Genomic DNA, 16,981 nt, shown 5'->3' with positions numbered 1-16,981 from the left:
AAATAATAAACATCCCCAAAAAGCAATGAGGGGGCCAGGTCAACGCTAACAAAGCTGCCAAAAAACCTATACAGATCAAACACATGCAGACTAACCAAAAAGTATGCCCACAGCTGCACAGTGCAAGGGGTGCAGAATAAAACATGCTTCTTCATACAAACTACTTCCACATTAAAAATGCTCACCCACTAGCATCAGTGCTGCCACAGCTGTTGCACAAGGCTCAGAGTAGCCCTTCCACTGAATCTAGTCTATGCGGTTGTTTGCTGAGCAGTCTACAGGGCAGGATGTTAAGAGAGGTACTCTACTACAAAGCCAAAGTGTTTTATGTAAGATCCATAATAAGAAGCTCAGAGCGATATTAATTGGCACCTATAACATCTGTGCTAATTTGAACTAGAGAGCAGTGCAAAAATCAATTACAATAGAGAAATGCCGTTATTAACCACTAGGGGAAGTCAGCTTCTAATTTTACCTTTTGGTTTCGAGGCAAGTCTTGAGCATTTGCAGGAGGATTGAAATTCAAAACTAGTCTTCGAAACTCCAGTAGATTAAATAATGACTGAAAAGAAACAAATAAAGTGTTACAGCACATCTGAAAACCCTAAAAAATTATTCCAAAGTGTGCCAATAAATTAAATGTTAAATATATAGCTTCTAAAATGAAACTTTACCATTATATATTGTTTTACTTAAACTTTGCTAAATACATTTTCAACATTACACAATTACTTTACTGAAAAAGCATAATTAAAAAAAAACTTTATACTTAAATGAAAAAATAAGTTTATATGATAGGTAGAATAAATTACTTTTTTCAGCGCATTTTATTAACTGTATAGCTGTTAGTTTTCAAATCAAAATAAAAGCTTCATTGACTATGTAAAATTTGCCTTGTAGCCCCTCTATTGTCTACCGCCTCAATGCAGAGAGGCTATATCTTTGTAATTGCAACTTAAATCCACTTGCAATCTGTACTTATTCCATTCTTTCCATTCCTCCAGGATTTGAATACTGCATGTTAGAGTAAGGAAACCAGGGTTACACAACTTAGCAAATAAGGAACTGCTGTTATTCTAATTTTATGTACAACAGGACAAGAAAAAGGGTACACCTGTGAAGAACACCATAGAGTAACACAGAGCCTGGAGCCAAGAGAGTACAAGAAAAAGACAACTGATTGCAAAAATAGAAGTCCAAAGCAGTGGCTGAGGACTGAAGTCCAAAGCACTGATGTAACCGCATTGTTGCTTTTCTGTATAGGCATGAACTGCTTCGGTTAAAGTTGAAGATGTAGTGCTTCTTAAAGGTAAGTTAGGCTTAATTCTACCACAGATCAGCATCTGGATGAAGAAAGGGTTTAACATATTTTAAACACACTCAGAGAAGCACAGGAGAGGTTTACCCTCTAATTCATCCCATTTGGTTTTACAGCCTGTAACTTTTTTTTTCCCTGACCACATATTAGCTATTTATTTTTGAAAGGCAGAGTTTGCCTACTCTGGCAGTAGACTTTGATCCCACAATTTGTTCTACACAGGTAAAGACTTAAGTCACAGACCACAATGGACTTAACAGGATTTCAACTCCATAACGCCAAGAAAGTGAAACTCAAATTGTGAAGAGGCAGTGGGTTTATTCCAAGAATTTGAAACACATTGGATGGAAAAAAAAGATGAGTTTGTAAGAATTTGCTCTCCTCATGAAAGACCCTTTTCCGAGTTTGACCTCTTCCCATATACCATCTCCAGCAAAATCAGGCGGCTATCAAAGTTGTATTTCCTAACACTTTTAGATTTAAGAAGACAAAAACACCACCGAGAAAAGTCCTTTCTCACATGCTAAATCAATATAATCAAGTAGGCAAGCTTTTTTTTCCCCAGCTGTTTTGATGGTCAGAATACAGGTTTCCCTTTTATCCTTCCTTGCAGAGAAGAAAGATTAAAACACCGAGTCCTTTGTTTACTTACTCAAACCATAGAAAATGTTAATATTTAATTCAAGTGTCATTCTAGAAGTTCGTACTAATTGAAGTTATGTCTCATGATGTAACAACATTCCACTGATGGGCTCTTCATCAAGCGAAACATAGCAATGCCTTACACACAAAATAAACCAGCTGTTGAAATATAATGTCCAAAGACTGACTTCTCTCCATGACTAATCCAAGTGCTATCAAAGTGCCAAGCAGCTGAGCTGGCCAATTTCATAACACATCCAAATTTAGTACAGAAAATTGTAATAAACTTTATGATTTTGCCTGGCATTTCAGTAAGTATTAGCTCTTTATTTCCCACCTTATTTCTGATTTTCTTCTTTTAAAATTATTTTCTCTTATTTTTTTCTAAATCCATTTGAATCCTTTTAAGTACCTGTACAGATATTCCAACTCATTGTTAAAATGTTAAATAACACCCCATTTTAACAACTGCAGTCAGAACATTTGCTTGACCAAGCAAAGGCTGACCATCTCAAAGATCCCCAGCTTATCAGAAACCTCTGATTCTCAGTAAACTTTTAAAGATGACAGACAGCAGCCTTGCTAGGACTTGACCCTCTTCTCTCAACTCCACTGGATGGAGCTCAGTGGGTCCCATAGACTATTTAATATGGGCCCAGTTGCCTCCAGTAACCACTGACTCAATCCTCACCCACAGCTCAGAGCTAGACCCAGGTCCTTCTTTGGCTTTTTATTACCAGTATAGGAACAAAAGTTCTTCTTATTACCATAGGCATCCTCTGCAAGCATTAATCCCAGGTAAATTTTCACTTTCCTAACACCATCCTTTCATGCCTGGGCAGTGTTTCCAAACTCCTCCTCAGTAGTCTACCTCTGCTTCCACTTCCTGCACAATGCTTGTCCTCTCAGCTCATTAAGCTGACAGCAAATGATTAATTTTTACTGTTTTATTTTCCTATTAGCTTAACACCTGCTTACCAAGTGGACAGATTAACACCACTGCTAGGAAAGGGAATCACAGTAGTAGTAAGAGATACCAATTCTAATTACCATGAAAATGAACAGATTTTCAGAATGCCTTTCTGCTACTGCTTCAGTTAGGGACAGAACGAGAGCATAACAGAAAATGAGAATAAACAAGCAAACAAAAAAAAAGATACATTGTCAGTTTAGGGAGTTCTAACAATGCTGAATGACAATAGACTTTTTGAGGCTTTCCCCCAGAACAGGTGGTAATATAGATATTTTCTGTCATGCTAGAGAGAACTATTTAGAGGTGTAGCTTCAAGAATGTAAGCTATCAAAAACGTTCAATTTTCCAAGTAATGTCTACCTTAGTTACATAGACAGACACCAGTTTCAGAATATAAGTAGCCTTAGTTTCACTTTAAACATCCTGCCTAACCCTTTTCCCCTCTTAGTATCTAGGATTATCAAAACAAGGGCCTTGGAATTAGTTTGGCTGAATAAAGTAATAATTCTTAATATTCAAGTACTGTGATGCTGCATTAACACTGTAAGAATGTAAATTAGTCATCACATTAAATCCATAAAAGCTTAGCATGCAACTCAGATCATTACCAGCTGCCAACGGAGTCCCAAAATAGTAAAGGTACTGACATCAACCATACTTGGAGAGTAGGAAACAGTACTTTTACATCCAGATGAAAGATAACCTATCAAGCTGTTGCATATAGCTTTGGACAGACACTCTTTGATGGATTCTTGAAGATATGTAAGCACAGGGCACTAAAAACAGCTGTTTCAGCAACAGATGTAAAAAGAAATAGACTAGCAATTGCGTATGTTTCCACTGTCCAGGTCAAAGAAGCAAGTATTTTTGAGCCATAGCTGGTGAATTTTTAATATTGATTACCTTTCTAAAGTTTACATGAAGAACACAATCTTGTAATACAACAAACACAGCCATCTTTCTATTCAATTTGCAAAGATTAAACTCAGAAGTAAGGAAGGGCTTTCAAATTGTTCTATGAAGCTTGTATTAAAGCAATTCAGGCTACTAATTCTAAAACAGGCTATAAGATGCCAAAAACATTTCTCATTTCACATAAAATGACAATGATGTTTAAGTAGAATGAATACATTTGACCAATGTTGTAATGGCTGTAGAAAAATGAAACTTCCTAAGGTGATAAGCAAGAAAAACCGTGGTTATTAAAGCTTAGCCAACAAAAATAGGCCATACCTATAGGCAGGCAGCTGGAACATTGGCTTTTGTGAAACGTGGTCAGCATTGAGGTTTGTCTTAACACAACCACAAGAAAAAGCTGTGCAATTTCCATTCCTGGGGCATGCTACTTTCACCAGAATGAACTGATTTAAAAATGAGTAAGAATGCCACCAATAGTGTACGTGTGCATAACAATAGCAATGTGTCTGCAGCAAATACTAGCAAGAAAATTTGTCTCAATTAGTGCCAAGGCATGAGATTTAACAAGAGAAAATTATAAACTTGAATTTTGGCAAAGAAAATTTAGCAAGGATTTAATTTGGTTAGAAACCAAAATTGAAAGGTATCTTGTTAGTACAGCTTAAAAAGCAATTATTAGGCAGGGGGGAAGAGAAACACGCGTTTCTGCAAAGCTCTTAAATGAATCCCTTCAGGTATTGGCATGTAGCCAAAACATGATCTTGTGCAAGTCAAAAGCTTATATATGCATTAACACCCCAAAACAGCTATTTGCCGAGATGACATTTAGCCACCATGGGCCCTTTGTGCATTTCCAATATTATATTTATTCAGAGTTTAAAGCCACAAAGCAGAGACCATATCTACCTTCAGTCTGTATAGCAAGCATAGAGCAATCTTAAAGAATTAATACATTACTGTTCTGAAAATAAAGAGCATAAATAGAATTCTGCCTATGTCATTAAATATATTATTTAGAAGAGTCTGCCTCTGCTAACATGACAAATTTATGTTCTTACTTCACTTTATAAACAACTCTGGTGTACACAGAGCTACTGTTAGTGGGGAAGATTGGCCGTTTTTAGGGTTAATTTTTCATTCGTGCCAATAATATAAATCAAAGAAAAAGCAGAACCCTATATGCTAACCTGCACATATGAGCATATACTCTTGTCAGTAGCATTACTAACTTCAAGTTTTTTAACTAGTGCTAATAAAGTGCTAAGGGTTCCAAAAAAAAAGTAATCCTACTACACTAATGACTATTGGTGTCTTAACACTCTCACAAACTGTGGATTGAATATTAGTGTTTAGCAGAGCTCAATATTGCAAGAACACATGCAATTTCACCAGGAAATAACTTCACTTCTCTCCAAATTTCAAGTCTTTTGGATTCTATACCACTAACTCGGAAGAATTGCTTCTCACTCGTCTCTAAGGCCTTCCCCACCTTTTCTATTCAACGATGTACTTTACCTTTTGGTTCATGTTCTTGAACCTACTCTTTTGACTACAGGAGTTCACGAAGCAGCTTGTTTGTTACCACTGCACCAACTTACGCACTATGCTGCTTTCCATCCCTGTAACTTACTCTGGAGCTGCTTGCTGCTCCACTTGTGTGTGTCTTATTCACAGTAAGTGGTAAATCCTGTTTATCAGAACAGAGACTAATGACGGGTATTAAATGTGCTCATCAGACCTATATTTAAGCCAATACATACATCACATAGCAGTAAAACACAGACAAGAATCCTTCCTATAATCCTTAAGCTAAAATGAATTTGAGTGCTATACTTACTTGCTTTTGCATATAAATTAAACACATTTTATTACAGTGTAGAAAATAATTAATGTTAAAAATTACTAAAAATTTTAAATATATTTTCCTCCTGAATAATGGCCCTGTGTATTGCCTTCCACCTTTTAAAGAAAAAGACCATGATAAAACGAGGAAGTTATCCAGAGCATCATTCTGATATTGCTTTTTTCATTCACTGAGAACTTGGCACAATCAAAAGCTTTCCTAAAAATCCTCACATTCTTTAGAAACCTGCACAGAGTGACAAAGAACAAACGAAATAAGAAAGGACCTTAAAAGCTAGGACTTTAGCAAGTTCCTGTTCCTATACTTGTGAAATTATAGGTATGAGAGTTTTTTCTCTATCCTTCTTGGAAGCAAAACTCCTACAGACAGATATGACACTACCTCGTGGTTGAATTTGTGCAGAACAACTCCACATGTACAGTGGAGTCCAGAAAACATTTAGTGTTTTCAAAGTCACAGAGAGATTCAATCACAGATCTTAAAAGCTTTGGAAAGCATCTCACAAAGCACATTCTTACTCATAAACAATCAACAATTCAGCATTCCAAACTGCTGAAAACTCAAGTATAAAATGCAGTTTTGAGCTGTTGTGGTTTGTTTTTTCTAGAAGGCTTAGGTGTAACATGGAAAAAGATGGAGAACAGCTTTCATACTGTTTGATCTAGAAAGTCAAACTAACTTAAGAACTCCAGCAGACTTGGGTTAAGTTGACATTTTAAGTAAACAGCAGCTCACCATGGTATTACCAGCCTGTATTTAGAGAACGTTTACTCATTTATAGCAACAAACTCAGAACATTACTGTAATTCAGAAGACAGATAAGCATGATCTGAGATACTTCCAGAAGAACTCATCTTATATTCGTGTCTTGGCACATATTAAAAAATGCCATTCAACCACTCCTCTGTTACTTGCTTTAAGCAAGAAAAAATTATGTTAAGACATAAAATAACAGCCAAGATTTCCTTATATGGTTACAGTTCTCAAGTTCTTGATTAAATGCACAAGTAAACAATACACCTAAGCAATTTCATGGCTTTATGCCCTTCTGAACCTAGAAATTGCACATAAGATCACAGCTCAACGCATTTATTCTGTATCCTTTAATTAAATGAACAATCATGTTATTAGTCAAAGTTAAAGCCATCATCCATTAAAGATTTCCAACCCTTCACAAAAGAAATTTCACATTATACACCACTAAATATAAAGTAAGTTTGAAAAATCACAAAGAACCAGAGGAACTTGGAGACAACAGAGAAGAACGAAAAGAAGGAAAGGAATATCCCAACAGAAAAGATCACAGCACGTCTGAACTTGGAAGCGACAGGTAGATCTTTACTCAGTAGGTTAAGAGAGGAAGTAATGGAAGGAGGGAAAGAGAACCTAGATTTCCAACATCCTTATTCCCCTGCCTATGAAGCCCTACCGAACAGTTTATATCACATTCCTCACCCACCCCCAGCTCAGACTGTTCCACAGAAAAAACAGTGGAGAGAAAATATTCTGTCAGTGACTTTTAACTTAATAACTCAGAGATTGACACCAGAAGTTCTTCAACACCAAGCCTTCCATTTACATGCCCAGGGAAGCAAGAGAATCATGTACAATGTACATATATGCAACTCTTTTACATAATAAAAGGCATTTTGCTATTAACATACTGGCCACATCATCCATCACAATCCCTTTCATTCAACTTGACAAACAGGAAAAACAAAACAATTCAGAAATTAGCTTCTTGCAGAAAACTGCTTCAAAGATGGAAGAACAATAGCTGAGCCGACAACTGGGAAGAAAACATTTGCTTGATTCTCACCAATCAAGCTGGCTTTCTAGAACTAAAAGCTTCAGATCAAGTAAGATCCTAGCTCCAAATATATTGAAATAAGGAAAGAAAGAAGGTTTCTTCTAAGCACAAAAAGAGTAGAATACCAGAAATGGTATTAGGGACCCTGAAATTAAAAGCAACCACAGAGAATTATAAGACTAGCTTGTTAATTCTTTGTTCTGAAAGCTATGCACTTTCAGGGAGAAAACAAAAGAAAAAGTCTTGGCTTTCAGTGACTGACCAGACTCCTACAGACTCACATAGAAAAGCCTATGGAGATGCCAAACTCCATCTGTCCTGTTGGGATAATGCATTTGCTTGAATGGGGAACTACCATCCAGATAAACACTCAGGAAGTCATGAGTCCCAGATAAACACTGCGTCTAGTACTTTAGGTATGGGACTTGGAGGCAGAAATAGAACAGCATTTACAGTGCAGTTTTCATGTGATCCCATACACACTCTTTCTTCCTTCCATCAGAACATGTCTTAGTGCGCTGACTGGATGGCATTCACTGAATGGCCAGCTACTCGCACTCCCTCCCTTGACACCTTTTTCAAGGGGTAAACATTGCTTGCACACAACTAAAATCCTACTTCAACATCAGAAAGATATTCTTGCACGATGTTTAAAAGTAAAAGACCTTGGAGACAACATGCACAAGTAAGCCTACAGACAATTCCAAGAGGCTCAGTAGTGCACGTGCCCTGTGAGTTATACGCATTCTACATCTTAAGTCCTGCAGACAATTAATTCATGCTCAGCATGACAAAGAAGAAACACTTCACAGGCTTAATAAACATATTATTAATAAACCCCTTTCAGACTCAAGGTGCAGACTATAAACTCTTAAAAGTAAATGTGAGGCTACTTTTTTAAAAAGGAACCACTGAAATCTAGGAGAAGAAAAGCAGTATATTCGTGTTTTGTTTCTTTAAAGACCTTGATATCTTAGGATCTATTTCAAGTTCAGATATATGCAGTTACAATAATGAGAATTAAAACAAACAAACAATTCTAGAAATCAACTAAAACCTTAAGATTTAGAGATACCTCCATAAAAGTTACCTAAGCAGTAGCAAAATCATGTATGGGTGAACTCCTTTCAAAAAGTTGAGCTTACTGAAAGCTCAAAAGGAGGGGAAAACTGTTAAGGGACTTGATAAGTCTCTTGGCAGATAAGGAAGAAGTGAACATGTTTTAATACAGTTTTGTTTTGACATATTTTCTTGGGGACTCCTTTCTAAACTCAGTCTTCAACAGCAGGACAGGTTTTGAAAGTTACATTAAGGAAAAGTATCATTGCTAATTCTAGTGATACTGAATGTAACTGCTAAAAACAAATCTTTGTTCTGGAGCTATCTGAAGAAAGACTTCCCTCTTCCCCTACAAAAGGTGATGACTTCCATGTGTGTATGCACAAATGCTCTAATACACAAATAGAGATTAAAGGACAATATTTGTGTTTCTAGACATGTTTGAGGCTTGTGGTTGCTGTCATTCACTACAAATGTATTTTAAGGAATTTCATGCTCTTAATGTAAATACAACAAAGCCATTGATGATGGCATTTGACTAAGTCAGCTAATTGGTAGCTATAAAAAACAATATACATTGCAAAATGTCAAAATGATACTTTTTAAACAAGCACACCTTAAATAGAAAGATTTTTTTTTCCTTTCTATGCAATTTAGCTTTTAGATTATATTACACAATATATCATTGTGACTGACATTAGTTAACATTTAGATATTGTTGACCTATGTGATGTGTCAAGTTTCAAAAGACTCCTAAAGAAAGCTTGAAAATACTTCTACATAGTCAATGCAACCCAAGGAGTCAATCTGCCCTGTGGAAAAATAAATATGGTATTAGCTAATGCTCTAAATTAACATGCATTAAATTTCCTGGGGTGGTTGTTTGAAACATAAGTCTTTCTGGCTGGCAGACAATATTAATAACCTAAATTTTCAACCAACTGAAGTTATAAATCTTTCAGTGGTTTACTTGAATTACATTCTATAGACCTAAATACAGAAGGTTAACTATCTTTTAGGGTCAAAACATTATAATTCCAAATGCCACATATTTTCACATAATATGGGTGATGACCATAAGAACTAGCTAGTCCTCTTTATAATCCTCTTTCAAAGTATAATGTTGCATGCTGGGTATAAATAACATGAGATCATAGGTCTAGCATTTTTACATTCCCTAGCCGCTGTCCTTATCTCTATGATTAACGACATAAAATTAAAATTCCCTTGAAAACATTTATTAAAGAATTTGCAGTCCTCATGAATTAAAAATATATATATTTTACAAAAATACAAATGCACCTAAAATCAGTAGTCCTGACATTTGGAACTGTTATAGAATGTAAAAATCTGATTACACAACTGAGAAGGTAAAATGCCAAGTCATATTACCTCTACAAAGAGCTTTATGGAGATAAAATGTTCCTCTATACTGGCACCAAGAAAACGTTTCTGCTATTGGAAAAAGAGCTATGCATGTGAGGGAACAGGGAAAGGAAAAGAGAGGGAAAAAGAAAAACGTCAAAAGATCTCTGAAAAACAGAAAATTCAAACTTATTCAAACATGACAGTTTAGTACATGCTTAGAGGCCCATGAAGATACCACCTCGGTTAGGTGGCAAGGGAGGTGGTACAGAGAACAAATACAGAAGTGTTTCCATTCCATTATCTGAAGTATTACCTGCACCTAAGTAAATCCTGCCTTAAAAAAAAAAAAAGTACAACAGCAATCTAATTTATACAACCTACTGGGATTTCAGAATGATTTCTGAAGAAGTGATTCAATAAAAAATGTGAACAACACAGCCACGAGGTAAGATTGAAGGTCCAGGCACAGATAAAGGGCTAACTAAAAAGAGAAGGAGGGCAGGAGTAAGTAGTCTGGTCCAATCTGAAGGTAGGTTACTGCAAATTCTCTTAGTCCATGCTGCAGTCTATGCTGGTGAGCATATTCTGAAAGAATCTAGAAAAGGGATCAAGTATCAAGATGACCAAGCCTGCTCAGTACAGAGACATGCAATGTGGTAAAAACAAGAGCTGGCAATGATGAACTGACAGAAGGATCATGTAGCACTGAGTCATTATATAGTAAGGTAGTAAATTTCAATACGGGTAAATGTATAGTGAGGTACATGGTGGAAAACAATCCTAAAATTCATAGAAAATGATGGGCTGAAAGCTATAATTATTCAAGTAAGACTTAGAGTTTTTGACAGGTAGTTCCATGAAAACATCTAGTCAATGCAAGTAGCCAAAAACAGAATAAAATAATTAAGAAAGAATGACAATGTAACAAAAAACATGACTGTAGAATCACAAGGTAATTCAGCTCAAATGGGACTGATGGACATCTAACCTCCTGCTCTAAGCAGCGTCACCTGTGAGATAAGCCAAGCTACTCAGTGCTTTGTCCAGGCAGCTCCTGAAAGCCTCTGAGGTTCAGCAGAGCCTGCACAGCCTCTCTGGGCAGCCTCCTCCACTGCCTGCCTGTCCTTATGAGCAGAGTGCTCCTTAAATCTAGACTGAATCTCTCTTACCTATACATAAACCCATTCTCTATCACAGAGCCATAGAATGGTTTGGGTTGGAAGGGGACTTAAAGACCATACAGTTCCAATCCCCTGCCGTGGGCAGAGACACCTCCCACTAGACCAGGTTGCCCAAAGCCCCACCCAGCCTGACCTCAAACACCTCCAGGGATGGGGCATCCACAGCTTCTCTGGGCAGCCTGTGCCAGTGCCTCACCACCCCCATAGAAAACAATTTCTTCCGAGTATCTAATCTAAATCTACCCTTTTTTAGTTTAAAACCGTTACCCCTTGTCCTATCACTACAGTTCCTGATAAAGACCTTCCCCATCTTTCTTATAGCCCCTCTTTATGTATTGCAAGGCTGCAATGAGGTCTCACCAGAGCCTTTTCTTCTCTAGGCTAACCCACTCCCCCCCACAGCCCTCTCAGCCTTTCTTCATAGGAGGAAAGGCTTTCCAGCACTCTGGTCATTTTTGTGTCTCTTCTCACTACTTGCTTCAACAGGTCCATGTCTCACTTGTGCTAGGGGCCCGAGATCTAAACGCCGTGCTCCAGGTGGGATCTCACTAGAGCAGAGTAGAGAGAGATTCTTCACCTCCTTCAACCTGCTGGTCACACTTCTTTTGATGCAGCCCGGGATACAATTTCTGGGCTACCAGAGCACGTTGCTGGCACATGTCAAGTATTTCATCCACCAGTAACCCAAGTCCTTCTCTACAGGACTGCTCTAAATTCATTCATCACCAAGACTACACTGATGTGTGGGATTGACCCGAACCAGGTGCAGGACCTTGCACTTGGCCTTGTTGAATTTCATGAGGTCCTCCCAACATGCACTGCTGTGCAAAGCATTAATCCAACTTCTCAGCAGTCAGCTGAGTCCAACAGTCCCATAGCTCTGCAGGTTGATGCTTTGGCCTTTCTCCAGTTATCAGAAGCCTCTCTGATTCCCAGTGAACTTTTAACGATGACAGACAGCAGCCTTGCTAGGACTTGGCCCTCTTCTCTCAGTTCCACTGCATGGAGCTCAGTGGGTCCCATGGACTTAATACGGGTCCAGTTGCCTCCAGTAACCACTGACTCAATCCTCACCCACAGCTCAGAGCTCCTCTCCCACAGGGGAGGCACAGGGGTCTGGGAGACCTCGTTTCTGAAGACCGAGGCAGAGCAAGCACTAAGTACCTCAACCTCATATGAACCTCCTACCACAAAATCACCTGCTCTGCTCAGCACCAGACCCAGGTTCTTCTTCTTTGGCTTTTTATTACTAGTACTGGAACAAAAGCTCTTCTTATTACCATAGGCACCCTCTGCAAGCATTAACCCCACCTCAGCTTTTATAACACCATCCTTTCATGCCTGGGCAATGTTTCCAAATTCCTCCTGAGTAGTCCACCTCTACTTACAGATCTTCCTTGCCTTTAATTGCTTTCTTCACATCCTGATCCAGGTCAGGTGGTCCACAACAGACTAAACATAATGTCATCTTTATGAGCCTCTCTGATCGTGACCAACAAACTCTCATCTTAACAAATTCATCATCCCTCCCACACGAGCACTGCATACATTTGAACTGCTTTTTCACAAGGAAGGTAAAGTCCTGCCTCACTATCCCTGCTTTTCATTCTTGAAAAGCCTTTATCTGTCCATTGCACCACTCCATTAACTCATTGCTCACCCACACTTTAAGAACTTTTCTGGTTCTTCAACTAAAAAGCTAATTGAGATAGAAAAGATCTGGAGAATGACAAGGAAGCTGATCAGAGGTGAGATCAGGTTCTATATAAGCCATATAAGTCTATATGACTCAGTAGTCAGCTTGGAAAAAAGACACCACCAACTTATAGAAAGAGAAACATGACAGAAGTCTACAGAAATGTAACAGCAACCAACTTTTAACTGACTTGTCAACCAGTTGACATGAAAGCTACCAGAAAAAGCCAGTGGGAGTCAGATTCAAAAACAAAACTGAGGTGATTTTTCACGCAACAGGAAGCAGAACTATGGAACCCCTACACAAAGGACCCCGTGAACAGAAGAAGATGGCAAGGTTCAAGGGAGATGAGGGCATAAAAGAGAAGTATAGTGGGGATTACCAACTAAAGCTGCAAACAATCAAGAACCACTGCCCCGAGATAAAAGTAGTTGAAAACTTGGGAGTGTTTTTTAAACAGAGCAGTATCGTGTATACTTACTCTGTATTCTCTGCAAGCATCCATTTTTGGAAATTGCTAGGCAGAACATTGATCTACATGGACTTTGCCAAAGTATAACACTGATCATTATGAAAGTAACAATATTTTTTTATCTGAAGTGCTTCAACCTGACAGTAATGTGCTGAAAATGGGTATTAAATATTTTATCCCTCTGAAAATTGCAGACTATGAAAAGTTACAATATACTGAATTTGCTTCTTGTAAATAAATTTTAAAATATATTTTAAAAAATCCTACCATATTCCAGATTTAGCCACAGTTATTTATGGGTTTGGATGATTTTGAAGGTAACTACAGAAACACATACAGATTTAACAGTCACAACTAACAAACTTTTAAGAGATGGATTCAAAATTATACAATGAATGAGAGTAGAACATTAGATTCCACCAGACAAGTTGCAGAATCTGTACTCATTTTCCTACTAACTCTATCAAAAAAAAAAAAAAAAAAAAAAAAAGGTGGTTTCTAGTTAAATGAAATAGGAATACTACATATAGGTAGAGCTGAACAATTATTACAAGTCAGCAATCAGCTGTATATACACAAAAACGGACTAAGAGCACACATACTGCCTGTAATAAGTAACAGTCTAAAACAGATGCAACTTTATCCGTATCTTTCACTTTGACCTTCATATCACCTTTGCTTTCCAGCTTCTTAAGGTTTATTCTCTATCAGTTATTTCTTCTTTTGCCCTACTCAGCTATGTACCCCCACGTAGCTATTCTCGTGAGCACTCCATGACTGAGGATGTCTTGTTTCCTTTACCTACGTAGTCAGCCACTGCCTTCCACTCATTCGCACATTTCTTTTAATACAAAAAGTCTATTTCTCATCCCTAATCCAATTTTCACATGTTTCTATGCATCCATAATCATCACTGATGTCAGCATGAGCTGCAGGCACTCAGGATCATCAGAGACTCCACTCATCTTCAACACCAAGAAAAGGACACTATTTTGAAGCTTCACTTAGTTAGCTTTAGTACTTTATAATCTTCAGGTACATAGATGAGCCAAGTTAAAATTTGCAGTAGTAAATAAAGTAACTCAAACATGTTTCATTCAATGCCCTAAACTTCCAGGGAAACAGACATCTTACCACTTAAGATAACTTACCTCGCATTAAATAAAATGAAGAACATTCAGAGCTAATGAAAGATGGTGCTTACCTGAATGACAGCACTGAACCAGCACGTGTTTCCAACATTCTTTAATCCTACTGGACAGTTGTCTTGCCGTTTTCGATCATAAGGGTTTGGAGAGTCACTCCATACCTCTGGATGCGTCCTCTTTAAACTTGCTTTATTTTCTGCAATACTGGCTTCTAGAACTCTTTGGGAATAGAAGGAAGGGGAAAAAAGTAAGCCAAAGGAAAAAAAAAAAAAAGACATAAAACACTTTCAGTTACCAAATCAGACATTTTAATTGCATCATTTGATAACTTATTGCTGCTGAACTCGGTTTTAAAGTGGATTTACATGCAATAATGTATCTTCAAAAACAAGACGCCATTTTACAGTTAGTTACATTACAGTAATTCTGTTACCTTTTGGAAAAGAATATCAGTGAGTGAACCTCCTATAAGAGCTATAAATATGATAACCATGTCTATAAGTCATTAATTATTTAAGAACTAGATTCAAATATGATGGACAAGAAGAACTTTTAGGCAGCACTATTAGTGTAGCACTTCCATCTACAAATGCCAATGTACCAATTTTATTGGTACATAAAACCCAACACCACCAATATTTATTTTACTAATAGGAAACAAAAGCTATCTAGGTAAATTTCAAAAACGGGCAAACTTTTTTAATTTCCCTCCTTTTTTTTTTTGCATCTTATAACATGGTACTAACTGTGTTACATAGGAAGTAATTACTTTATGAACCACAGAAACGTATCTCCCCACATTTTTTAGAATGGCATCAAACAAGTTAATTGTATGCATCAATAACCTTACTCTTTGCAGGAAACTTTTCCTACATTATCTTTGCCAAACGTCCACATTTCACATGACAGTATGATCTGGTAAGTGTTATGTTCCCAAGCTCAAGCTTCACTTAATATGGTATTTTTATGTCAGCACATATCCTTAGCCTGGTGACAAAGCACACCTTAAAGGTAATTTGTGGTAGCTTCATATTCTAAATAGAAAGGCAGTGATGGATACAGCCAGGTCATAAAGCAATGTCTCTAACTAATAAACTAAGTTGCCTGGCATGTGTATAACTGCTACTACCCAAAACCATCTAGTCCAACTGTTATACAAAAAGACTGAGCTGCTGTTGAACTTCTAAGTTCACCAAGCACACCATTTCAGGAGCTGCATTACAAGCATCTAAATGGTTGGTCTAGGCAGCTTGAAACATTGCCCCCTTTGGTTCACTAAACATCAAAGAAGAGCAGGTTTATGCTGGTCTATAAATGGGGTTCCTAAAGGACAAAATTTGAATACCTTATTCAAAATAAATAATTATTTTTAAAAAAACTAACAAAGTAGCAGAGAAAAAAAGCACACAATATATTCCCCAGCTTCCTCTTCTTTTTTGTTTGTTTGGTTGGTTTTGGTTTTTGTTTGTTTATTGTTTTGAACTATGCTCTTCTGAAATTAGCAAGGGGTATGTTATAAGACATAGTAAAATTATGAAACTTTATGTGTGCAGTACATCAAATGATTTGGGGAACATATTCATTTGTTATCGCTATGTATACTGAAAAAAAGAAAATTTTAGAATTTAAGAGCCCATTTGGTATAAACACCAACTCTGTATCAATAAAACTTGGCAGAATTTCAAACTCGGCGTTTCCTTGGGACTAGTATTGACTGATATTTAGTATTGATTAAATTTTGATGACTAGTATTGATTCTGATATTTAGTTTTTGACTGATAAAGCCCAAAATGTAACAAATCACTTAGATTCTTCTCCCTTCTCCCTGACACAATCCTTCAAAAGCGTTGTAAGTACAGTGCATCTCTGCATTGAAAATAAAAGTGATTTGATGAGGACACTAAAATCAATTCAAAATAAATGTTATACTTATTTTAAATGATTTATCCTTCAGGAAGATTTATCTAAACTCGTTTAAACTAAACTGAAGGGATCTTTAAAACTGACTAGAAGACTGACAGACTGAAATGAATTTAGAATAATTTTGTAACAAGACAGCACCCACTCCATACTACTTTCATTTCATGGAAACAAACAAACTTTTTTTTTTTTTCTCCGACCTCAAGAATATTTCAAGATATTTCAAGATTCAAGTTCAGAAAATATATATTCTCAAATCAAAACTGTTTACAGACCTTAAGAATAAGGTCATTTATCAATTTAATTGCATAGTAAATTTTTTATTATGTTTTTGTGTTTCCTTTTTTTTAAGCAATTGAGACATTTCCTCATTTCTAGCTCCACCTCAGATCAGTTTTCATGTCTGTATTGATTGATGTATTTGATTCTCAGAACTTAATGTTGTAAGTAAAAATAAGGAAAAAATCATGATTTCTCCTCAGAGAGAACATGTACATTCTGTATGCCAAATTCATTTTCAGCCACAATGATAGTTGTGATGCAAACTGAAAAAAAAGTGAGCACATTAAACTAGAATCTAGTGATTAGCTCAAAAGTTATATAAATGTATTT

At 36.9% G+C, this 16,981-nt stretch overlaps 1 protein-coding gene across 3 annotated transcripts in view; it reads right to left on the bottom strand.

Annotated features, from left to right (window-relative positions):
- USP25 (ubiquitin specific peptidase 25) overlaps positions 1-16,981 on the bottom strand; it is a 93,447-nt gene that overhangs the window by 40,663 nt on the left and 35,803 nt on the right. For all 3 annotated transcript variants that reach the window (XM_084516730.1, XM_084516728.1, XM_084516729.1), the window contains exons 5-6: positions 14,506-14,668; positions 476-562 (exon numbers count right to left, since the gene is read on the bottom strand). In XM_084516730.1, coding sequence (XP_084372856.1) covers positions 476-562; positions 14,506-14,668 — 250 coding nt within the window. The remainder of the gene's footprint in view (positions 1-475; positions 563-14,505; positions 14,669-16,981) is intronic.

The sequence above is a fragment of the Aythya ferina genome (assembly GCF_964211825.1).
Source record: "Aythya ferina genome assembly, chromosome: 1".
NCBI lineage: Eukaryota > Metazoa > Chordata > Aves > Anseriformes > Anatidae > Aythya > Aythya ferina.
Note: the sequence above shows the minus strand (reverse complement) of the source record. Positions and strands in the feature narration are given on the sequence as shown.